This window comes from Rattus rattus, chromosome 6 (assembly GCF_011064425.1).
Source record: "Rattus rattus isolate New Zealand chromosome 6, Rrattus_CSIRO_v1, whole genome shotgun sequence".
Lineage (NCBI taxonomy): Eukaryota > Metazoa > Chordata > Mammalia > Rodentia > Muridae > Rattus > Rattus rattus.
The window spans coordinates 56949185-56974198 of NC_046159.1; the positions used below are offsets into that span (position 1 = coordinate 56949185).

Genomic DNA, 25014 nt, shown 5'->3' on the forward strand with positions numbered 1-25014 from the left:
GCCAGGCCCTCTCACAGGCTCTGGGGATAGATCATGAGCAAAAGAGACTAAAAGCCCAATGGTGGTGTAGGTCACGCCCCCTGAAAAGCTTTCTTTCATTCCTCAGCTCTGAGAACTCTTCCACACTCTGCTGGCCTTATTGGTTCATACGCATAAAGTGAGGGATGTTTAAGTTCTTAAAACATTTATTGAATGTCCAGTGTATGCCAGGCATTGTGTGATTCTATAATGCATTGAACCTCCCCCACTCCCATCAAGCCTGTGCAGACTACTCCATCATCATTCTTACTGTGCAGAGGAGAGGACATGGCAGTGCAAGTCTTACCCATGACACACACTAGGAGGAAGGTCCTGACCTGAGCACCAGTAGCCTGGTGCTCATATATGGTGCTCTGATTCATATATGGCTCTACACCGTTCCCCACAGTGATGTCTGTTTAGGAACCTCAATTCTCTCTAATGCTGTGACCCTTCTCAAGCTAGGTCTCCATGACACACAGCCCTGCTTTCTTTCCCTTAGTAGTCATTCATGAATGCTTTTGCCCTAGGTGTGTGTGTTGAGGGCTCTGGCCCAGGAGCAGCTCTTTCCCAGGCATATAGGATATGCTCTTGTTTCTGTATCCATCGTCATGTACATGGACACATGGGCCTCCCCTGACCTGCACTGGTAGACTTGCTGCCGACCTCTGTGCCCCTACATCCTCCTACTCTGCTGCTTCCTCTAGCTCTGCCTGGGAGCAGCAGGTTGATCTCTCCTGCCCATGACAAGTTTTGATGCCATCCTCCCCTTCCCACCTTCCCACCTTGCTTCTCTCACCCTCACACTCTCTTTTGATCTTGCAAATCCAGGCCCTTGGAGAAATCAGACAGTATGAAATATGAAAACTGCTTGGGAAGTAATTGAAGAAACACTGCGACTTTTGAAACCCACAGAGATAATACTCACACCTTCTTACTCACGTTATTTAATTTTTAATGGCAGATTTAATTAATGGAGATCAGGTCTTCTGCCTTCAGATGTGCTCAAGAAGCAGCTGCAGGCAGCGGAGGAGGGGCAGCTGTCTAGAGTAGAGGAAAAGGCATTCCAGAAGTGGGGACCTGAGGACTCTACGGGAAGAAAAATCTCCAAAACTATCAGCTCCTGATGGTGGGCACAGATGATGTGCAGACAGTGCAGGCCCATCAGAGAGCAGTCAGAAAGCCTGTGAGCTTCTGTGGTAACTATAGCTCCCAGGCCCTGGTGGTCCAGGACCCTCCAATGCTGATGACCCCTCTAGGAAGATGGGACTCCATTGTCCACATATGCTACAGTCTTTTAAAAATAGGACTGCTTTGTTATTCCCTCACTTAAAAAGACAGGCATAGTAGCTGAGGACTGTAGTTTCAGCACTCAGGAGGCTGAGATAGGAATAGTACTGTGGCCCTCAGTCCAGCCCTGTCTACATAGTGAGTTCTAGATTAGCCTGGGCTACAGAGCAAAACCCTGTTTCAAACACACAAAACAAAGAAAGCCAGACTTTTATTCCCCCTTCATTGGACTCAGGCTGTTAGCCTGAAGTTGAATCTACTGTACCTACTGTGTCTCTTAGCCACCCCCACCCCCCACCCCCGCCCTCGATCCCACTGTTTGACAGTCCCTGCTTCCCTGGTGTACCTGCACTGCCCTTTGGGCACTCACATATTGTTCTCTCTCTTCATGAGACCTCCTCCTTGTTCGGCTCATATCTGCTCATCTTTTACAGTTTGTTAGAAATAAATCTAGTCTTTGTCTCAAGACCCTGACTTCTAGAATGTTCTCTGTAGATAAGCTCATTCGCACACAGAGCTGCAGGTAGGCACTTGTTCTCCTCAGCACTGTTTACAACAGTTGGAGAATTTATTGGCCTAAAGGACATTGTGGGTCCAAGGGAGCTACTTGACTTGGGGTGCAGAGGGCTTACTCACAGAGCCCTCACCCCCACTGTGCTGCTCCCTTACAAGGTACTCCTTCACAGGGTGTGCTCACTCAGTGCCCACTCACAGTGTGCCTCACAGAATGCTCTCTCATTAAAGTACTTGCCCACAAGGTGCTTACAAGTATACCATGACCTCACCCAGAGGTAGAAAGAAGAGGGGTGGGGCTAGGCTACAGGCCCTAGCAGGTTAGCAACTCACTATAGCCTCTGGCCTGCTTTCACTTCTGAAAATACTGATGTGACAAAAATTGTGTTGTAAAGTTGGGTGCTAGTCAACCATGAGCTAGGCCATGGACTCCATTGTTAGAACCACCAGAGGTGGTAAGGGGGAGCAAAAGAAATGCCTTGATTTGGTTCAGTTCAGGTATTAGCTCCCAAGAAGACAGTCTAATCAAGTTTGCAGGCTGCTCTGGTAGGTACTCCTACAGCTCGAACTACTGACCTTGTGCCTGTTTGTAATTGTGACATTGTGTTGTCTGAGCACCCCATATAGCCAGGGCACAGGCTCTACTTAACTTGGACCCCACCCCCATACCTAGTAGTTCTCAGGATAAACAAGTTGGCCAGTCCTCAAGAAGCCCACAATTACGACAAGTTATAGTCTGCAGGATACTTATCCTTAGTGAGGAAGGCTGGAGAACCAAGGGCTCATGAAGTAATGTAATGTATACCCCCCATTGTGGCTTGGAGACTTCTCCTGTGCTTCCGGGCCAGTGGTTGTTACAAAGCCTTTGGTCTGTATAGACAGTCAGGATAGGACCAACAGGGGATTTTCACTGAGTCATCATGAGGAAAATAGAGGAAGCTACAGTGGGGTGGCTATAACCACTTCTTGGCCTGTAGACACTTCCTATGACAAATTCTACTGACCACATGATTGGCTCCGTGTCCCCTGGGACAGATGCATGCTGCCTACCAGACAGAGCAAGGCTCTAGGCCTCTTCTGCCTGCTCTCGTGGGCCCCATCTCAGCCTTTGAGTCCTCTCTTTGAGAGGGGCCTGGAAGCCTGTGATATAACTCTGTGAACACATATAGAAGAAAAGAAACTCAAGAGACAGCTGAGCCAGGTGGGTTCCTTAAGAAAGTCCAGGCTCTGTGGAAACACGAGGTTCTTTTTGGCTTCAGAAGCTCTACCATGCTGTGTGGGTTGAGGGAGATCTGTGTGCCTGGTTTTCTCTCACTCTGCAGTTAAGAAATCAAAGCTTGGAGGAAGTAAGTGGTTTACCCAGAGACTGCAGCCAGCACACACCAAAGTGCTGTCATACTGTGGGCCCATGGGCCAGGCCACATCCTCAGAGGGCTCTACTAGAACCTAGTGATTCCAAGGAGGTCACAAAAGAATATGTGCTAGAGGAGTTGGGAGAGACTGATCAGGGTGTCTCTGCCTTTATCCTTAACCAGGACAGCTATATCAGGGAGTGTCACACCATTCTGAAGCAAGGATGGGAATGTAAGGACTCCAGAGAAGCAGCAGAAGGCTTCCGGAGTGTGACATTAGTATAGATCTTCCAATGCCAGTCTGTGATGAAGACTTGCGTTTATTCCATGCCTGTTGTGTGCTGGAGTTATTGGCACACCTTAGAGAAGGACCTCCCTGGTGTGGAGAGAGGAAACTAGAAGGGATAACCTAGATGACCTGCTCCACCTTCTAGGTTCTAGGTCTCCCGCCAGGGACTTTGTGCTTCTAAGCTTTCCTGCAAGTGTTTCCTTCTCATGCTGACCTCCCATCAAACCTGCCTGAGACTGTAGACAATGGAAATCTCAGAGAACAGGTAAAGGTGGAGCCTGATTCCAGCCCAGTCCTGCATTCATACTTGTAGTCCCCCAAGGAAGTCCTCTGCCTTAGTTCCCTTCCCTATAGACCTAATTGGGCTCCTCCCCACATAATGTACTCTCCTGGCAACCTGTGGTCAGACTTTTCTTTCCCTGATCATCCAGGGACTAGCTTGTTATTTTTCTTTAGCAGGTAGGTAGAGCCAGATCGAGCCTGACATACGTGCAAGGAAGCACAGCCCTGGGAGTCCACAGTCTGTGCACTGTCACATCAGCTTGTTGCAAGGACTGATGAACCTGAAGCTGTTTGCTTCTCTGAAACATGGAGAATCCCTTCTCAGGAGTAAATATAACTGTTATGTAAAGGACCTGACCACAGCACACCGCACAAAGGCATCTGTTACTGGCTTCATACCCCACTCAAGACATCTGACCACTTACCCTACACCTCTGTACAGGGGCAAATTGACCTCGCTGTCTCAGCCTCCAGGTGTGGCCTTCCCCTGCACTCTGATGTCTGACTAACTGTGCATGGGTCTGAGTACTCCCACCTGGAGTGCTTCAGCATGAGGCTGAAAGGATGTCAGTATCAGTCTTCTCAGGAGCAAATGAAGATGTCGGTGCTAGGAGCCTGTGTGACCAGAGTGACAAGTTAAGCAACTTACTGAAAATCACAATGTAACACCAGGATCAAACACAGCTGGCATGTTCTTGCTCCTGAGTTTTCCTTGCCAGCCTGACTCCATAGATGTATGTGTAATGGGTAACTGCAGGAAGAATAGTACATGCCTTCAGAACCTCCCACAGTGCATCATGGGACAACAGAGTATGCCCCATGTCCACTCTAGGAGTCAAGACCCTGGATAGCCCTGACCCTGCTGCTCACTGTATGACCTCAGCTTGTCACTTGATCTCTTTAGGCAGCATGGTCCACTTGTCCAAATAGGGATGGGAAAAGATCAATGTCGGCACATTCTTCTTTACAAGAAATAAATGTTTCGGGCTTTGCAGACCATGCAGGCACCACCATAGCCATTCCATGGATCCTGCAGCATACAAGCAGCTGGAGACATGGGTGTGTTAACCATAAAACTTTATTTACAAGCAAGGTAGCCAGCAGATTTAGCTTGTGGCCTGCAGCTTGCCGCTCTATGAACTACAAGTTATCATGGTTTGCCTTCAGCAGTCACTTTTCTGGGATTCTGTCACAGTGATCAGCATGCCGTGGGGGCTAAGACCTAGGCTGTGCTGACACCCGATAAGATATAAGCCCCTGTCCAGTTCTAGTGTGCTGTGACCCGCAGGCTCCTAGAAGGGGGTGGTGACCTTTGGTAACCAGTTCTGTGTTTTCTCTTTGTAGAATGCTGAGCTGTATAAACTGTCTTCTCAACAATTCCACGAGGCGGCTTCAAAAGCAGAGAGCACAATAAAGTAAGGATCTGCTTATTGTTCTTTGTAAACTTGCCTGCATCTGTAGAAATCCCCATGCGTGGCCTGAAACCTGCTGCCACCTGCCTGATGGCAAATTTCTCTAATAACAAGACAGCCATCTGTTCATCAGCCCCCTCAGTTGGGCTGAAGGTAGCCATTGGCCATCAGTAATTACCCAGATTAGCACACAGCTCTTCTCAGCTCCTTGGTGTGTTGCAGTGGGCTGCAGCCACTGCCTTTTTCTGGGGCAGCAGCTGCTTTGTTATCTAGCTAGGTGAGGGGCAGTGAACAGGCTCCAAGGGATCTGGGGTTCAGCCCTGGCCCACTACTTTATGAGGTGGTGGGGGATGGGGATCGGGGTGTCAGTGTGTCCCCTGTGGGAACCTCCTGCTCCGGCTGAACACACAGAGCTCCTCATGCTCAGTACACTCTTGCTGTCCTCCCAAATGAAAAAGGCTCAGAGAGGTCAAAGGCTCGTGCCAGTACTCAGCCCCATCTGCCACGTTCCTGTGCTGCTGTCCATGAACACTGAACCAGGTTGTCAGAAGCAGGGAGGTGTGAGCTTTTTCATGAATCATTTGGGGTGCAAATCCCTGGGAAAGGAAAACTTTAAGTGTGAAGATGGTCTGTGTGTCAGAAGACTGGGATTCTCTGATGAACTATCAACCCCTTCTGCTCCCTTGGCATCTCTCTCCCAGCAAATTAGGTGAGTCACCAGAAAAGCCCATCATGGTACAAAATGGTTGGATCTGGCACCATGAGAAGAAGGTGTCAGAGTCAGAGGAGGGTTGCATAGCTATGAGGTGACAAAGTACTTGTGAAAGAAAATACTATGGATAATTGTGAACCATGTGGAAAGCCAGGAGAATAGGGTGGAACTGATATACAATCAGAACAGACCTGAGGAAATGGTGGGGTAGCATAAGGAACGGGGTTCCCTTTGTTCCCACATTGTGAAACACTGGTGGCTAGGGGATGCTGATAAGCAGCACCAAGGAAGGAAAAGAAAACAACAGTCTTGAAACCTTAAGCCCTAGAGGGACAATGGGAATGTACAGTGTGGGAGGGCAGGACTTTCCCATCAGGTAGAAGGAGACAGGAAAGGGATGGGTACCCAGCCCTGAGGATGTTGCCCTTTCCCACCACCCCCAAGAGCCTAAATATTAATGTCTCCTGAATGGTGTGTGCCATCAGCCTGCAGGTGTCCTTGCCTTCGTGGAGGGACAGCAGGACCTATTTCATAAAGAGCCTTGCTTCACCCCAGACTGTGAAAGCCTCATGTCAGACTGAGAAGGAGGATGGGGAGCCAGGTGACAACCACTGTGGCAGTGTAACCCCTGACCGTATGAGGGACTTCTCCATCAACAGGAAAGTAAAGCTGCTTCACCCTTAAATACCCGGTGCCCTGCCACCTGCCTTCGCGAACCTGACTTGGTTGTCACAGGCCACCTTTGCATCCTCTTGACCTCGAAAGACAAGATAGAAATGGACCAATATGGTTTTTATGAGGTGAAAGACAGTGGTCTTGGGTGTTTGTAGCACGCCTGGATGGCCACTGCTTCTTGCTGAGCCTATACTGAATAGCTGTGCTTTGCTCACCTTCAGGTTGGTTCTCTAGTATGCTATTACTACTGTGTCAAGGACCCTTTGCCTGAGATCACAGCTGGTTGGTAATTTTGTATCACATGCCCCACCCACCCAAAGTCACAGGAATTAAAGACATGATCCAAGCCACAGTGCTGTTGTGAGATGGTAAAGCCATTAGAAGATACAATCTAGAAACGGGGAGTTAGACCATTAGAGGCATAGCTTTGAAGGGCATGTTGGCCTTCATCTCCTGCTCCTTGCTTTCCAGCTGCTATGAGGTAAGCAGGCCTCCTCTACCGCAAGTTCCCTGCATCATGTCTTATGCTGTCACAGGCCCAAGGCTTCAGTATCAAGGGACCATGTTCTAAAGCTTCTGAATCCATAGCCAAGTAGACAGATCCCTCTATTAAGTTGACCTGACTTACACAGTGGATGTGTAACAGGACGAGGGCTAAAGCTTAACTCAGACTGTTTCAGAGCTCTGTCTTTGCTTTGTCTTTGTCTTTGTCTTTGCTATCTTTCTTTTTTTTAAGATCTATTTTATTATTTTTAATATGCTCACACATAGACACATTGCACAAAAACATATTAAAAATAATGTTTTTAAAAGGGGGTTGCTGGAGAGATGAGATGTCTTAGTGGTTAAGAACTAACTGCTCACACAGGTTCAGTTCTCAGCACCCACATGGCAGCTTACAACTGTCTGTAACTTCTATATATAGACATAGATGTAGGCAAAACACCTATATACATAAGAAATAAAAAAGGTGTGTGTGTGTGTGTGTGTGTGTGTGTGTGTGTGTGTGTGTGTGTGTGTGTGTGTAACAGTGTAACCACTGTTGGATGTCAGGAACCAAACTCAGGTCCTCAGAACATGATTGTAAGCACCAAACATCTCTCTGGCCCATCTGTTCTTTCTGAGAACTCTCTGAATCTGGAGTGGGTGGTTGGGGCCTTAGGCCACCAGACCTGACAACAGACTGGCTTCAACCTCAGCTCTGCACTTACTAGCAAGTCACTCAATCATTGAGGTCTCCATTTCCTCACCTCCAACTAGGACACACTTTGTAATACCCTACACAGTGGCACACCGTCTCCTTACAGAAGGGAGGCATAGGATGGTGTCAGCTGTTAATGGTGGTAGCAGCATGACTTTTGGCTAGAGGCTGAGTCAGCAGTCTTCAGGGTCCATGAAGCAGGGCCATGGGCTTCACTATCCTGGAGCTGCCAGCCCTTGGGCCACATCGGTATCCTGCCTTTAGGACTGTGTTCAAAAAGTGGATGTTCTTTGTGATCCATCTGTGAGTCTCTTAGTCCAGCCAGTACTAAGAGATTTTAATAATGGCAGCCGTTGAGTCACTTCACAGCACTTGCTTGGTGGAGAAAGATTTGATGAATAGATTTCCAGAACGCTGTCTTTTCCCTCATGTAGTAAACAGTGCAAAGTTAGAAAGTATTTTCCTTAAATATCAAAGGAAAAAATGTTTGTGAGATTTTTCGGATTAGCAAATGATTGCAAATTGCATTGTAAATGTCACAGGAATGAATGCCAGCTGCTAGTGGCAGAAATGGTGGGAGTTTCCTTCCAAGACAGTGGAGCATTGCTAACAGCACTGAGCAAACCAAATGATTACTTAGATGGTAAACTCTGTCCATGTTTTCGTTCATTCATTTACCACATGTGGCATGGCTCCGATTCCTGGTAGCATGCTAGAACTGAGGTTCTAGCTAGGAACAAGACCACTTCTTTCTCTCCCAGGAAGAGCCTACTGACATTTGAGATATGAAAAACATTTTCTTAAACTGAATTGCAGAGAAAGCAACTTCCCAACAAGTGTTCACAATGGTCTAACAGTACTGTGAAATACAGTGCTAGAAGTGTCTAGCCAAGGAACCTGACCTAGGCTGGATTTGCAGAGAAAATGACACTTGAACTGACTCCTATGAGATGAAGAGCTGCCAGAGGAAGGAAAGGGAAGCTATTACAGCATGTGCAAAAGCCCTAAGACAAGAAGTCTTGTAGTTCACTTAAGGAACTGAAAGATGGCTGTGTAGCCAGAGTAATGAGCAGAAGAGAGGTGTAGGTGAAGTTCCTAGAAGTAAGCAGGGGCTGTGTTGATATCACATGGACTATTTTACATTTGTTGTTAAGAATGCAAAGTGCATCCATGTGCTATTTAGCAACACCTCAAACAACCTTGGACCACGTGGGCAGTAGCCCAGAGGAGCACAGTGGGGCTGAACACTTTCTTCTACAGCATTGCACACCAGTGTGCACAGACCTCTAAGCAGCCAGTCTTGTGAGACAGCAGCACAGGCCGCTGTGTACAGCACACCATGCTTGGTGATCACAAGTGGTGGTGCTGCTGGTTCAGTGCCCGGTATACCAGGCTACTGTTGGTCACTATTTTAATGTGTGCTCATTCTACTTTACAATGGAAATATCAGCCATAAGGTAGTGTGCTGTAGTATGACTTGGACTATGGCTTCCACCATCCTGTAAATGCAGGGTCTTAGTTGCATCAGGAGGCCACACCAAGTGATTGACACATGCCATCTAGATTTGCATTGTGTGATTTGGCTGATTTAAGGGATAAATAGTAAGCTGCTCTACTACTGTTCACATGATGTTACTAACAGCACATGTCTTCAGAGTAGCTCACTGTGGATAAGCAGTGGATAAGCTTACCACACCCAGCTTCATTCCCTTTCTTCTATCTGCGGTCATGCCTGTAAGTTCTCTCGAGTATATAGCTTTGCTACAGCATTTAAGTTCTGAGCTGATGTATTTTCATTACAATTTAATTCAATTTTTTAATTTTTAGTTCTGATTTCTCCTCTTGAAGAAATGTATTGATGATTTTCCAAACATTGGAGGATTTTCTACTTTTGGTATGATTGCTCTCTAGTTTAATTTGCTAATTAGTGACTTGAAAATAGGAAACTGAAATTGCTTGGAAGCTTGACTTATGATCCAGTAGATGGTCTGTTTTGGTAGCCCTCGATGGTTACTCTTCAGTGTTAGCTTCACTGGATTTGGAGTCACCTAGAAGACACCTCTGTGTTTTGTCTTTGAGTAGAGGTCTGCCTGAAGAGGAAAGACTTGTCCTAAATGTGGGTGGCACTGTCATCATGGGTAGGATGGGAAAGTGGGAAATGAGCTGAGCACTGCCTTCATCTCCCTGCTTCTGTTCCTGCAACCGTTTACTCCTCTGGGGAAGAATTCCTGATCCCAGAGCAGAGTGCTTCTGCCAGAACGTACAATCATCCCATTGAAGGAGAAGCCAAGATTTCCTGGCCACTTGGGCTCCTGGTGCCCTTCACAACTGTGATCCAGCCACTAAAGAGAAATCCAATGTTTCTCCTCAATGGAGGTAAGGAAAATGTGCCTGGAAGGCAGGAGATCCTTTAGTACCTCTTGGTGGTCCCATTGCTGTATGATTAAAGTCAGTAGGAAACCACAAGCCAACCCAGGAAGGATGATAAATGGTCCAGATCCTTCAGGAAAGATGTGAGTTACCCTCAAGGTAAAGAACCAAGACCTGCCTGCTGAGTATGGAGGGAATGTGGGGTGCGTAAGAGGGGAATGTGTTTTAAGTACCAGGGATAGCTAGTCAGAGAAAGGTGAGGACTCCCTTTGTGTGCAGGTGAAAGGGAATTCTGCAGTGGACACGTCCCCACATCCAGTGGGTAAAGTTGTTTGCTCACGGGCAGGTCACTGCTGTTGTTAGTAGACTTACACATTTATTGTTCCTTTTGGTCACTTCCCTTCTGACAAAAAAACTGATGGTGCCAGGCCTGATGCTGCACACCTGTCACCTCAGTGCTTGGAAGGCTGAGACAGGTGGTGGGCAGCGAGTTTGAGGACAGCCTGAGTTTCACAGTGAGACATGCCCCCCAAGGAAGGGGGCTTCCTTTAGCGTTTCTTTGGTGTAATTTTCCTAATAAAAAGTTTCTACTTGTAGTGTCTGGGGTGTCTGTACTTCACTGTCATTGGGAATCATTTTTCATCTCTGAAGAGATTCCTACATTAATGTATTTTTCGCTTGATATTGACAGTTGCCATCATTACACTGGGATCCTTTAAGATCTCTCTTTGCCTTTGCCTTTTAGCATATTTAATAAGGCAATAATTATAATAATAATTCAAGCATGGATTTTCTTGCTCTTCTACTTAGTGAGTAACAATAGCAGTGACCTGCCCGTAAGCAAACAACTTTTCCCCCTGGATGTGGGGACGTGTCCACTGCAGAATTCCCTTTCACCTGCACACAAAGGGAGTCCTCACCTTTCTCTGACTAGCTATCCCTGGTACTTAAAACACATTCCTCTCTTATCCACCCCACATTCCCTCCATACTCAGCAGGCAGATCTTGGTTCTTTACCTTGAGGGTGACTCACATCTTTCCTGAAGGATCTGGACCATTTATCATCCTTCCTGGGTTGGCTTGTGGTTTCCTACTGACCTTAATCATACAGCAATGGGACCACCAAGAGGTACTAAAGGATCTCCTGCCTTCCAGGCACATTTTCCTTACCTCCATTGAGGAGAAACATTGGATTTCTCTTTAGTGGCTGGACCACTCACCCCTGCTTTCATGACCTTTCTTCATGTTCCTGATAGTTCTCAGCTGCATGTCAGGCACTGTAGAGGCTTCAGTGATGGTTTCTTCTCAGAGATGTCCTTGGTGGCCGCTCAGATGAAGCAGGTCATCTTTTTTTTTTTTTTTTTTTTTTTTTTTTTTTCGAGCTGGGGACCGAACCCAGGGCCTTTCACTTCAGGGCCTTGCGCTTGCTAGGCAAGCGCTCTACCACTGAGCTAAATCCCCAACCCCGAAGCAGGTCATCTTATTCTCAGGGACTCAGCTGAGTAGCTCCAATAGTCTTCCTGACAGTTAGCTGAGTCACCCTATCCCAGGGTGTGGCTCTCCAGAATGTTTGCTTCTTAAAACTCTGAACCATGGTTTCAGTTTCTCCAGTCATGGGAACCTTCTGGAAACACCATTTCTGAAACCTTTACATGAGCTTCTTAGCTTCTTAAGTGGCTCAGGAATTTATAAGTATTTTAAAAGGAAAAAAAAAAACCCTAAGTTTCTAGCCTCCCACCTAGACTCCTGAGCCTTGAGCTAGCTATGTGGCAGCCTCCCAAGGAATGCTATTTCTTTGCATCCCTGTGAGATCAGCCTACTGACCTAAAGGCCTTCACTGAAGCCATGAGCTAATAGAAATGCTGTGGGGAAAGTGACTCAAGAATGCACAGCCACATATGCATGGCCCTTTCTCAGGTCCTGGCCTGTACAACCTGGCTTCCTTGGTATCAGACACCTGCAAAGACTGGCTTTTATGGCAAGGGAATGGAAGTTTCCCTGTGCTGCTCCACTGCTGCTGAGGCAAAGCTGACAGCCTCTGAGGAATGGCTGGACTCAGCCAGCAAGTTCAAAAATCAGGAAGTTTTAATATAACTTTGGCAGAGCTGCTCCAACAACACAGCAGGGTTGGTCCTAGAAACCTCCCATTATCTCCAGAGGCCTGAGTCAAGATTCCGATGACTCCAGCCTCCAGTCAGTGGAGGACTCTTTTTGATGAGGCCGACAGTCAGAATTTGGGGATTCCTGTTGGAAGAATTGAGTTGTTGGTGTAGATATGAATACCCGGTATGTATGCCCTCCCACCTCACCCAAGCACTGTGGACGGGATTGCTCTAGTTTTTTGAAAGAAGAGATTAAGACCCCAGGGAACATCCTGCATTTATTGTGCCACATCTATTTTTTATGACAACCTTCAGTCCTCTTCCCATGGGATTCATTCACAGCCTGCCTTGGCTTCTCATTGTCAGGAAGCTTGTGCTGTCGTCCTAGACCACAAAGAGCCAGCTTTAGAGACTCTAGAACAATCAAGCTAGGAGGAAGAGAGTTATTAACTATTTCCTGAAACTGAATCATTGTACTCCTAGGACTTTGATCCAAGGATCTCTGATTAATGTCCCTTGAAACTTGCTGCTTTAAACTGCTACCCTCCCTGGAAGATAATAAGATCTACTACACCAACTGTTGGGTGATCCACTGAGTCCTTCAGTTCCCATCTACTTAGTAAGCTGAGGATAGTTGACTTATTAAGATGTTATACATTGATTTGAACACAAAATAAAGAGGCATTCATTCAACATTCTTAGTCCAGGTAGCATTCAGCTCTATGTGAATTCAAGGGATGCCAGTGGCTCAGTTCTCACCAGAGGTGGATCCAGAGGGTGCATACCATGATATGGGTGCTTTGTGGCACCCTGTCTGCCATCTTTTTCCATCCTAAGGCAGAGGCTGTATCCATGTGGGCAGACCATGCAGGCATGGCAGGTTAATTGGCCTCTTAAATATAGTGTCCTGGTGTAGAAACTGAGACAAGTCTGGTATTTTCCTATGCAAATTCTTAACAGACCCACTTTGGTGGGCATGGAGGCAATTATTATCCACTTGCTTCTCCTTACTCTACCTAAGGCCAGGGACAAATTACTAATACACAGACTGACTGGATGCCTCAGTGTTGTCTGCGAGATGAGGGAGGGGAGAAGAGAAGAGAGGAGAAGAGGAGAAGGTAAGACATACTTGAGCTTTTCTAAGCTGCAGGGTCATTGGCAAGACTCTACTCCCATGCCACTGCAAAGTGATGTCTCTTGGGGAAAGGAAGAGCCATGAAAAGAATTGGTCTTCGGAGTATGGTGTGTGGGGGTAAATGGTTGAATGTTCACCTGTTCCAGTCAGCAATGGGGTACACATCACAATTGGACCCCAGTTCCCTCTCTCTGAATTTGCATGTGGTTCCCAGGCTCTTTTCAGCATTGCCCTCCTGTGCCCAGCAGCAGCAGTTGGATAAGCTTTTGAGCTGAAACCCATTTGCTGCCCATGGGTCAGATGAATTCTGTTGGTGGAATTGCAAGTCTAAGACTGTTTGGCTCTCAGTTTCAGAACACACATCACTGGGTTATGTGTTCTTACATATCCGGCTCTCTGTGAAGCATGTCCTCCCTTTCCTGTCTTTGTCATGCTTGCTTAGGCTCCTTTTCTGTGTCCTGTTATCCAGAGTTTATTGTATGAGTATAGTATGTATAGTATGAGTATCATGCTATGTCCCCACCAGCCAGCCCAAAACATGGTGTGGGAGAAGTGCACCATTGTCCCGGGCTAACAGGCAGGGTTGGGAGAGAAAACATACTGTTCCATAGAAGCCTTTGCCACAGGAAGCAGTGTCTCCCCAGGGCAAGGACGTCAAGGTCAGTCAGGTGCTTATCAGATCACAGTTGTGTACTGCTTAAGGTATGACTTGTGACAGATATCAGAACTACTATTGTGATTAATATTATTTTGGGGCGTTTTACCCCACTTGGATTATTAGTTCCCAAATAAAAGAAATGAACCTTTATATTTACAATAAACCTTAAAAGCACTAGAGCTGGGCAGCTATCAACCCTCTCTGCTGTTTTACCCCTGTTAATAACCCTGAGATATCATTTGCCTTGTTCTGTCTGGGCCACTCCTACTCCAACAGGCTGGCCCTCATGCCATTCGCTCACAATCCATGCTACCCCATGGTGACTTCTCTCTCCTTACTCCGTGGTGGTCCCTGCCTGAGACCCCAAACCCAGGAACCTTTGCTTCCCCCCCCCTTTACCCAGCCCACGCTATAGTCATCTTTAGTAACCAGTCAGGGATAACTTGGGGGCAAGGTTTACATAACAAAAGCTAGTGTATGTGAGGATCTCCTTGTCTTGGTCAACCACATCATGGGGTACAGAATTTAGCATTTTAATATATGGCAGCTTCTGACCAACCCACTACAAACTACTGAGACACATCTCTGCCCGTGTTTACACAGCATTGGGATGTGCTTGTTAAGCCTCAGCAGTGCACACGGTGCATTCACAGTACGCACTACTAGTGCTATATTACATATTAGCAAGTACACCTGCCCTTGATACCCAGAGTATGGTCACAACCGAATTTAGAGCCACAAGCGCCAGGGAGGGGAGGCTAGTACCTGGCAGCTGTCCTTGAAGAACCCTGCCCTAGAGGTACTTTGGATACAAGCAGCTATGGATGGAGCACTGCAGTTGTAAAACACCAGAACAGCTCACTGCAGCTCGATAGAAGGCCCCACAACTATTGACTCTGGAATAGCAGATGCCACAGAGGGTGAGCCACAGTGGAGCAGGCAAGCACAGAAGAGAGTCACTGGGTATTGGATCTATATGCCTGGATGCCACATGACACCTGACGCTCTCTTTGGGGGTGTGGGTGCATGATACAGAGAAGCAGGGAAAAGCCACCCTCCAGGTGGAGACTGGTACTGACTTCAGGGGAGCTCAGGTTTTTGACAGGACCAAATGAGACGGTAGCATTATGTAAAGTGCTCACTGTTAAACAGTGTGCATTTGTGAGTAGCTTGTATAATTGAACTAAGAGGATTATTACTGAAGGAAACTGGGGAGTAGAATAGAGATCAGGACTATTGTCTTCTTACCAAGCAGCAGCAGCAGCCATGACAATGGCTAGCCTGCTCTCCCTTGGACCTAGACTCTGTCTGTGGGGTTTTATCAGGGAAAAAAAAGATGCCCACTATGGCCCCCTGAGTGACAAGCTGATTGGAGTGCAGGCATGTAGACAAGGAGACTTCCCGATGCTCTGAGGACCTCAGGCCCCAAGGCCAGCTTCTAAGAATGCCAGGTTAGGGTCAAGTGGGATGAATGTAGGAATTGTCAGCAGTTTTGTGTTCCCTGCTCTGTCCTGTCAGCCTAAGTGATGAGTCCTAACTAAGTCCTAACTAAGTCCTGCAGGCCCCAGTGAGAGGCCCTATAGGGAAGGACTGCATGCCTAACAGGAAAGGCAGGTATAGTCTGTGGCCTGAAAAGAAACTGGCAGCAGGCCCTCTGGCACTCCTCAGAGAAGCAAACCTTATTTGAGAAGCATCAAGGCCAGAGACATGAACTGCAGCTATGAAAACTCAAGCAAGGTCTAGGAAAGAACTTCCTGACTTGCCATGAGCCTTTGTAATGTCCAGCCTTTGTCTTCTACCAGAGTGTTTAAGGAGAAGTAGTAGTATGATGTATACTCAGAGTGTGGCCCATGTTGTCCTCTGTCTCTCCTCCCCTGATGAACTATCAACATCTATTTTTCATGAAGAGGTGCCTAGTATTCTATTTTGGGGACATCTGGAACTAACTATGGCCTGTGTTCTGGTGCCTGGGCCTCCCATTGGCAAAAGGAAGCCGGGGGCCCTGTGTGTTTGTCTGGAAGCTTCCTCTCTTTACTGTCCTCATTATTCTTTCTCCTAAACATGAGACTGAGTAGTGTGACTTCTGACCTGGCACAGGCCTCCTTCCTTAGCTGAGGATGAGATGTGGTCCTTGCTGTCTCTAATATCAGGCAGCCCTACCTAAGCATACCCTCTCCCCATATCACTGCTTTTGCCTTGACCAGTCTCTGCAAAGTCATCTTGGCAATCCTCTTGACTCTGTACCACAGAACCCTATCTTTACTGTGCCTAAAGGTAGGACCCCTCCACTGCCCCTTAGTGTGGCTTTTCACCCATCCCTAGTCACCACAGTCTAGTCTGCAGAGTGCAGGCTTCTTGCTGGGGGAAGCTTTGCTCCCTTCATCTTCGTAGCCCCAAACCTTCCGAGCACTCAGGGGACTCTCAAGTGCCCAGAGACGCCTTGGGAGCAATGGAGCCATGGAATGTGGTGAAGCTCTCATGGAACAGAAGCCGTGGCACATCAGTCTCTGCCTGAGCTATTGAGTGGTGACCTGAGCCGATCACAGTGGGGCATCTGAGTCCCCTGAGCTCACCAGGTAGCCCCAGACAGATGGTCAGGCAGCTCTGTGCTCAGATGACAGGGCGAGTGGAACCTACAGGAGTGTTCTGGTGAGGTGTCAGGAAGGCAGGCCTGGGGTGGCCAAGGTATTCATTGCACAAAGCCAGGAGTTTAGGCTAGTTCTGGACACAAGACCAGCAGTGCACAAGAGCCATTTGGAACTTGTTCTGCAGGCTGCAGCAAGTCATAAAAAAAAGCTTTTAAGTGGGGAATTGGGTCTGTGCTTTAGAAAGATAACTGGCAGCCTTGGGGGAGGACGAAGTGACAGTGTCGAGAGCAGAGACAGGACTTAGCACTGCCAGCTGGAATGACTCACCCATCCTGCAGCCACAGGCTGCAGTGTTCCAGGGACAGAAAATGACAAGACCCTAGCCACCCCCTCCCAGGCAGCAAAACAGATAGTCCACAGTGAATGAGACAAATACTAAGAAATATACATATACATATACATTACATATACATATACATTACATATACATTACATATATATATATACATAATTAGAGAGGGAGAGAACAATATGGGGAAGGGTGGATAAGACTATGCTACTGAATGATAGAAAGTGCCATGGAGAAAACAAAGCAGGCCAGTGTGGGAGATAGTGACCAGGGCTGCACAATGGGCTTTGTGCAGCACTGATACAGGAGGAGGGTAGGTGGGTGCCATCGAGCTCTGGAGAACAGGGACACCTGACCAGGCCCTGTTTGTGCAGTTACCTCCTGTGTTGCAGGCTACAGGGAGAGGAGCAGGTCTGAGGACTATGGAGTAATATGTTCTTTATATCTGTGTGTGCCAATGGCCTGGCGCTCATGCGTGTCCAGCCAACACCTACTAGGTAGGTTTGGAAGCACTGGCCATGGGCTTATGGGAAGGGCTGCCTCAACCTCAGGCTTTCTTGCTGTTCAGAGATCCATGACTTAAAAGTGAGCTTAGAAACAACAGTTTGGTAATCCCCTCCCCTTACAAAGACAGAACTGGCATTTCATTCCCAGCTCTATTAATGGGTTCGCTTTGGGAATAAAGCCAGTCTCCCTGAAGGCAGGGCTGGCGCATCTCTTCTGTGCCACTTTTGTTTTCCTCTGAGTGTTACATTTAGATTAGCTTCTGGGGATTAAATGGTATTACAGTCCAATCTTTTTTCTCCTTTTTTAATCAGTAGAGAGGTGAGTGCTTAGCATTGTTGCTGTTAGATTATTTTTCTGGGTTGTGTCACCTCCCTTTCCTAATCTTTGGGAAAGCTTGGCTGAGGCTGCATGTGCTCTGACTTGGGAGGAGCCAAGCCTCCGATGCAGCCCTGTGGTGTGCACAGACTGTTCCTCTAGGGAGTGACCTGGCAAGTGGGGAGCAAAGTATCAGTGAAGGATCCCCTCAGTGCTGGGTGCTGTCAGCGAATGCTGCTTACCCAGTGCTAGCTGCTGGGCTCTCCCCCTGCCAGATTCCCAAAGGCCTGCCAGGCTGGAGGCAGGAAAGCCTTGTCTTTGGCCCTGACATCTTGTTCTCAGGAGAAGAGGGTGGATGTCACAGAAAGGTGGCTCAAAACAGTTGGAGATGTAAACAAGTGTCCCAGGTGTAGTCTCCAAATCATAGCAAAATAATCGTATCTCTAGGCCATGTAAGGGTTTCACCTTCCAAGTGCTGACATTTGTTGGGCTCCCTTAGTATAGGCAAGCTATTCTAAACACAGGGGTGGGTCATTCTTGGAGCACCCACATGTAAAGGTTGGGTCACCAGTTACCATCCTTATACTTCCCATCTCCTTCCAGCTTGGCCTGGAAGTTAGCAAAGAGCATCTATAAGGACAGCGGGTGATGCCCAGGCTTCCTCATTCCCTGTCTGCAGCTCTACAGCAGAGAGATACGGCCCTAGGTGACAAGAGCTTTCCTAGTCCCCTGCCTTGGTTTTCCCTTATCCTTCAGGGGAGACACACATCTCACTGGAGTCCTTTCCTCCCCTCCCACTGTGCTGTAGATAGCATCTCCCTCATCCAGAGACTGTGCTCTGTCAACAATGCCATACTCACCAGATCCCCCTTGGCACACTGATGCCTGCTGACTGCTCAGCTGACTCCACTGGCCATTGGCATAAGCTTCCTGCATGTCCATCTCCATATATGGCCAGCTTGGGCTTAGGATCAGGATCCAGTATTCATTCCATGAGTGGACTCAATCCAGCCTGGGGATTGATGTGTGTAATTTCATAATCTTGTGGCTCCTCATACTCCATCTCTTAGTTACTTGTTGGTCACTGTTCCCTCATACTTCAGGTAAGTCACTGATGAGCCTGGTACTTGTCCAAGCCTGAAAACCTCCATGGAGACTTCTACCATGTGAGCCTTTGTTCAGACAGCTGTTGGCCAAATCCCTGGCCATCAATGTGTGTTATTACTCCTGAGCTGCAGGCTGGATAGTGAAGGTGAACCTTCTAGGAATGTAGTTAGAGACTGGAGCTGTCAGGCCATTGGTGCCCACTCCCCTAGCCAGGATTCCTGGAGAAGGAAAGATGAGATTGGAGAAAAGGAGAGATGGATATGTGTTCAACAGACGTCTCTATGCATTCCTGATGGAAGAAAGGGGAGATGGGATGTGTGTTCAACAGACCTGTGCATTTCTGCTGCTTTCTCATCCTGTCCAACTCTTAAACCAGTCTCCTGAAGCCAACCCAGCGACTACTGCGGTGACCCGGCCCCTCTAGACTGTGCTGTGCCTGTTCTCTACTGAATGCAGCAGTAGTGGCACACTCTTCAGACTGCACCAACTGTGTTCTTGAGCACAGTTCAGTGGATGGAGGGGGTGGTAGACATGGGAAGAAGCATGATCCTCTGATCATCCTCCTGCCTACAAAGACCTTCTGTGCTTTCTTCTAGCATTTGTTCTGTTTTTCTATGAGGAAGCCAGCTCTATGCAGAAGCACATGGGCTTTGAGGCAGAGAACTCAAATACTATTGGTGTCTCTCATAATGGCCCCTCTCGGCCCCAGTTGTATTGTCTCTAATACTTGACCCTCTGACTTAGGTAGGGTTTCCATTGCTGTGAAGAGACACCAAGACCAAGGCCACTCTCATAAAAGACTAGCTGGCTTACAGGTTCAGAAGTTCAGTTCATTATCATCAAGGCAGGAAGCATGATAGTATCCAGGCTGGCATGGCGCTGGAGAAAGACTTGAAAGTTCTATGTCTTGTTCTGAAGGGACCCAGAAGTATGGCTTTCAGGCAGCTAAAGATGGGTCTTAAAGTCCATCTGCACAGTGACACTCTTCCTCCAACAAGGCCACACATCTAATAGTACCATTCCCTGGACCAAGCATTCAAATCACCACACCCTCAGTAGCTCCCAAGGGCTGTGGTGAGGACTGAGTCTATCCTATGTTCTTCTCAGATTTGTGATAGAATCTTCATCTCCTTTAGAAGGCAGATAGGAAATCGTTTGTCTCCATTTCATTCCCGCTAAACCCATCTGAGTATATGCCCTCCTTGTTTCTTTCCCAAGAGCCCCACAGCCTGGAGTACAGACAATGGGGACTGCCTTGGCTCAAGGTTCCTTTTCCTACTGCCTAGCAGCCACCTCCTTGGCCCAGCCAAGGCCATCAGCTTGTGTGCATCTTTATCTTGCTCAACACCTCTAGCCCTGCCTGGCCTCACCCCTGCAGGACTGCCCCTCTTCCCTTCACATAAAGAGTCAGGATTGCCTAGTTATCAGTAAATGTCCTTTAAGCTTTAACTCCATTCCAGATGTTCTTTGACTCCCCTCTGGTCCCCGCACATAGATCTGCTGATGAAGCTAACCTTGGTCTGTCAAGCTGACTCTCAGCCTTCTGAGCCAGTCTCTGGTCCCAGGAAGTCTGTCACGTTTATGCCTTTCTTACAGCCCTTGTTAGAAGGACTCTTGTGCTCTCACTATATGGCCCTTGAGACCAAGCCTTGGGTTAGGAGCTGGGGAACTCAGACCTCATGCTCTTCTACTCTGGCTATTAACACAGTCTTCCAATCCCAGATCATTTTAGCTTGCCTGGGTTTCCCCTCCTTCTCTTCAGCGTATACCCAACCCAGAGCTTTGCAGGCTCTAAGGTGATTATCAGGAGAAATGGATCAAACCCATGGAAACTCCAGCTTACAGCCCTCGTTTTACTGCGTATGACAAGAGATCTGGTTCAGATAACACACGGACAGAATAACAAGACCCACCCTTGTTTTATGAAGCACTAAACCTGCCTACTTCCAGGAGCTGTCCTTTCCCCATTCTCATGATGAGGAAACTGAAATTTTGTTTGTTTCCCAGTTCTGAGTTATCCAGTGAAAGAACAGGATAGATGCAGGATTCAGAGCCTACCTTGGAAATGTAAATTTCCATCTTGTAGCTGCTAATGGTCAGCTTGTGTGAGGGTCCAGAGGTTCTAGTCATGTGTGGCTTGAAGAGTAGAGCTGCTTCAAGGCCTTTGCTGTTCCCTGCTGCCCTGAGAGCCTCCCTCAGTAGCCTTCATAACCTACCACTGCTTCATAGCCTGGCTAGGCCAGTCCATGGGCTCATATCCGTCTATAAACAGGTCTGCTTCGAATCACATGGGTTGCAGAGTCCAACATTCTGCAAAAGCAGAGACCTCAGAACCTGCACTGCCGGCAAACTCCCAAGTGACCACTGTGTTCCCTGGAGTTAGATCAGCTGCCAAGGGAGTGTGTTATAGCCAACATATTAATCACTTGCCCCATAATGTCCCCCAGGGAAAGCCACTAAATCTAGGCTGGCTTCTGAGTTGCCTCAGGGACCCTAGAGATTGAAGAGACCTAGTGCTTTTTCCTGTGTGAGCAGCTGCCTCCTTTCTAGGGCCTGGCCTTGAATGTAGAGAGCATGGGTCCTTCTGGAAGAAAATGTTGTCCTATGCCCTGTGGCCTCCCTGACCCAGGCACTCACATTTGCACATGCCTTCCAACTTCCTGCAGAGTGCACATATACCCAATGGCCAGGCTCAGGGGGCATGCCAAGGGTATGAGCACAGGAAGGCCCTAGTGGTTGTGCCAGGCCTGTGATTTACCCCTGCTCCTCTATTGATCAAGACTCATTGTGGCTCAGAACTCCTGCCTTTTTTAGGAGTCTGCATTCCCCATCTGAAGGGAATTCTTTTACTGTTTCTAACAAGAGCCCAGTTCTAGGGTCAGGTTCTTGGGTGACTTCTAGGAAGCTTTGCTCCAAGACTGGGAATGTGAGATCAGAGTCATACTGGCCCTATTAGTGGGCCTGCTCACTATGCCAAAAACTCACCTCCCACCTTGGGCCTCAGATCCTCATCTGTTCTGTGATATGACTGTACCACAGGGTCTCAAGGCTCAGAGCAGTATTAGTTCCACTTGCTCCCCAGGCCTGCCTCCTTTTGAAGTGGTGGCTATGCCCCAGCCCTCCTTTCCTGCCGTTTCTAGGATCCAAATGAAGCCTCTGGAAGCTTGAGGTGGTTAATTAAGTTATGACTAGTAGTTATGTACTAGAGAGCAAACTCTGTAAAAGCCCTCATTCGTGGGTTACGGAATCTTTTTCTAAATAATGGACATTGGTTTAGCAACCACTGAAATACCTTCCAATAACATTTCTTCACAGTTCATGGTTTTTAAGTTGTATGTAATGCTATCACAATCAACTGCTGCTTTATCTGTAGTACAAAAGCCGAGGCAGAGATCACAGAGGTACACCTATGTGCCACCTTCCCGCATGCATGGACACAGCCCTGCATCAGCTCTCTTCATTCCCTGGTGGGATTCTGGGGCACTTCTCTCTGTGGTGCTAGTAGTCCCTAGGGTTCCAGGGACATACTTCCCTAGGGTTCCAGGGACATACTTCCCTAGAGCTGAGGAAGGTCTAGGAGGAAGGAGTGCCTACAGCAGATTCCTCACAGAGTTTGTTTGTACTTTTGTATTGTATTCACTGGTATGCCTTCCAGTGTTCTGTGATGATGGTTGTCAGGAATGCCTTGGAGTTTTACTTAAATTAACAAGTGATTGCCTTTCCCATTAGCTCTGCAAACAGACCCTAATTAGTGAACTGGCTAATGATGGTTGCCTCTGGGGTCATTAGTCCTGACAGACAGTGTTGGCCCGGTGCTCCAGGTACTGCTTCACTGTCACAAAGCCTGTTGTCAGGATCTACTGGAAGTTGAGTCTGGGAACACATGTCCTGTTGTCCCCTTCTTTTGTCTTTTACATTGTTTCCTTGACTCAGTAAATTACCTATGGATTAGAAGCATGGATTTTTAGAATGGAGACCAGAAAGTGGTTATATAGATTCTAGATAAAATAGTTTTCAAGAAACAGTTCGGTTAGTCTGGGAATCACTTTAGGAACAGTGCTTGGCCCTGCAGCCTTGAGCTTCCCCAGTGAGCACAGTTACCTTTCCTCCTCAGGCTGCACCGGATGCTCAGCAAGCAGCATTAAGGTGCCCCCAGCCCCAAGTTGTCAAAGAACAGGAAGGCAGCTCGGCAGGATGCAGAGGCAGGGCTTCTGTCTGACTTGCTACTTCTCAGGGCTTCTATCCTTTGTATCCTCCACAGGAGTGGACATCAGGCCTAGCACAGCCTGATACAAGATTGTTTGGTTTCTTTGATCTCTAGACACCCCGGGGATTTGCAGGTAGAGCTTCATAGTAACTCTGGAAGTCCCAAGCTGGTGTTTCAGAGGTGAGGACAGCCCTGCAGGGTGAAGCAAAGTTCTGCAGAGGCTAGCCCGCAGGGCCAGGAACCACCATGACAAAAAAGGTGCTTTGCATTCAGATGTTGTTACTGTACAGAATCTTCCTACATCTGCTCAAAATCTTGTGCTGTTTGGTCTAAATGTCTATTTAAGCAAAGGCTAGAAGGCTGTTTGAAGGCATAAAGGGGAAAGACGGTATTCACCATACAAAGCTTAAAGTGAGTCATAGATGTAAAATGTATGACACTTTCCATATGATAAAAATGAGCAAAACTGCATTTAAATGTTCATAAGTAGCAGAAGTGAATCTTATAGAATGTTTTAAAATTGTGCGAAAGGGATCAGCAGAGCACATCTTAACGAGCTCTCGCTGAATTACCAGCGTGACCATGAGTATTGAAAGGCAGATGCACAGTGTTGGTTGAGATGGGAAGGCAAGGTTTCTGCTTCCTCTTCAGACTGATGTGACAGAAAGTGCTGGGAAAGCCATAAGGGAAAGGCCTTGGCTGCTCCCATGGAGTATATATGCCTTCGATCCCTGCAATATGGATCATTCTATCCCTTCTCAACCTAGCAGTTCATGCCTCTGGACAACCACCTGGTGTTCTTTGCTTCTTACTCTCAGGACCAGACTGTCCCCTCTGAGAACAGAGCATCCCCACAGCCTGCAGCCATGCCACCCACCTTCACATCCCTTTCTTGTGGCTTCCTATCTTGGCTAAGGCACATCCATGGTTCCTTTGCTCTGAATCATTATGCTTGGGTGGGAAGATAGTGAGGCGTGGCTGTTAGAGCTTGGATAGAGAGTGTCCTCCACAGGCTCATGTCTTGAAGGCCTGGTCTCCATCTGATGCTAATGGAAGAAGGTGGAACCTTTAAGAGGTGAAACCTAGTGAAAGGAAGTCTGGTTTCTAGAGGCATACCCTTAATATGGGGATCCAGACTCCTCCTGTCTCTTTGCTTCTCAGCCACCATGAAGCAGCCAGCCTTTCTATCACCAAGTCCTGCTATGGTGTAGTATGCAAAACAACAGGGATGAGCACCCATGGACTGAAACATGCAAGATAAACCTCTCCTTCTTTCAGGCTCTGTGTCTCAGTGACAGAATGTGACTTGACATAGTCATGTGTACAGAGTTTAGAAAAGTGCCAGTCCTAGACTGTTCAGATACTGCCAGGCTCACCACATGCAGCTGTTGACATAGGACTCGTTCCCTCTGAGATGCACTGCCAGCCCCAAGTTCACATGAGTTTCAGCCACTCAGAACAAAACTCTACACTGTCTCATAATGTCTTCCTGTACTGCCATGTTGGAATAACACTTTGTTATATCTTATTAAGTGAAATACATTATTGAAATTAATTCACCTGCTTCACTTTTGCCAAGTAACTATTAGAAAATGTTTAAGTGTACATGTAGCTCGCCTTCCACTTGTACTGGGAAACAATACTGCCCTCCCTTCCTCATGACCTGCATGCTTCCTCCTTTAACATGCCTAAAACCATGAGAGAGCCCACCAAAAGAGAGCCTGTGTGTCCCCAATGGAGAGAATTGCACTAGGTCCTGCAGGCAACGATTGGAGAACAGCACCATTCTTACAAACAGCAGTTCCTCCATTTTTTTCTGCTTTGAGCACAGGGAGGTCAGGAGCCATCAGTAGGCAAGTGAGAACCCCCACCGAAGTGGCTTCTGACATCACTGTATGGCCACTAGTTTTCTTGGTTTGAGTATAGCAAGAA

At 47.5% G+C, this 25014-nt stretch overlaps 1 protein-coding gene across 1 annotated transcript in view; it reads left to right on the forward strand.

The window, feature by feature from the left end:
- Window positions 1-25014, forward strand: part of Chchd6 (coiled-coil-helix-coiled-coil-helix domain containing 6) — a 217476-nt gene that overhangs the window by 174280 nt on the left and 18182 nt on the right. The window contains exon 6 of the mRNA XM_032906118.1: window positions 5089-5159. Within this exon, the coding sequence (XP_032762009.1) occupies window positions 5089-5159 (71 nt within the window). The remainder of the gene's footprint in view (window positions 1-5088; window positions 5160-25014) is intronic.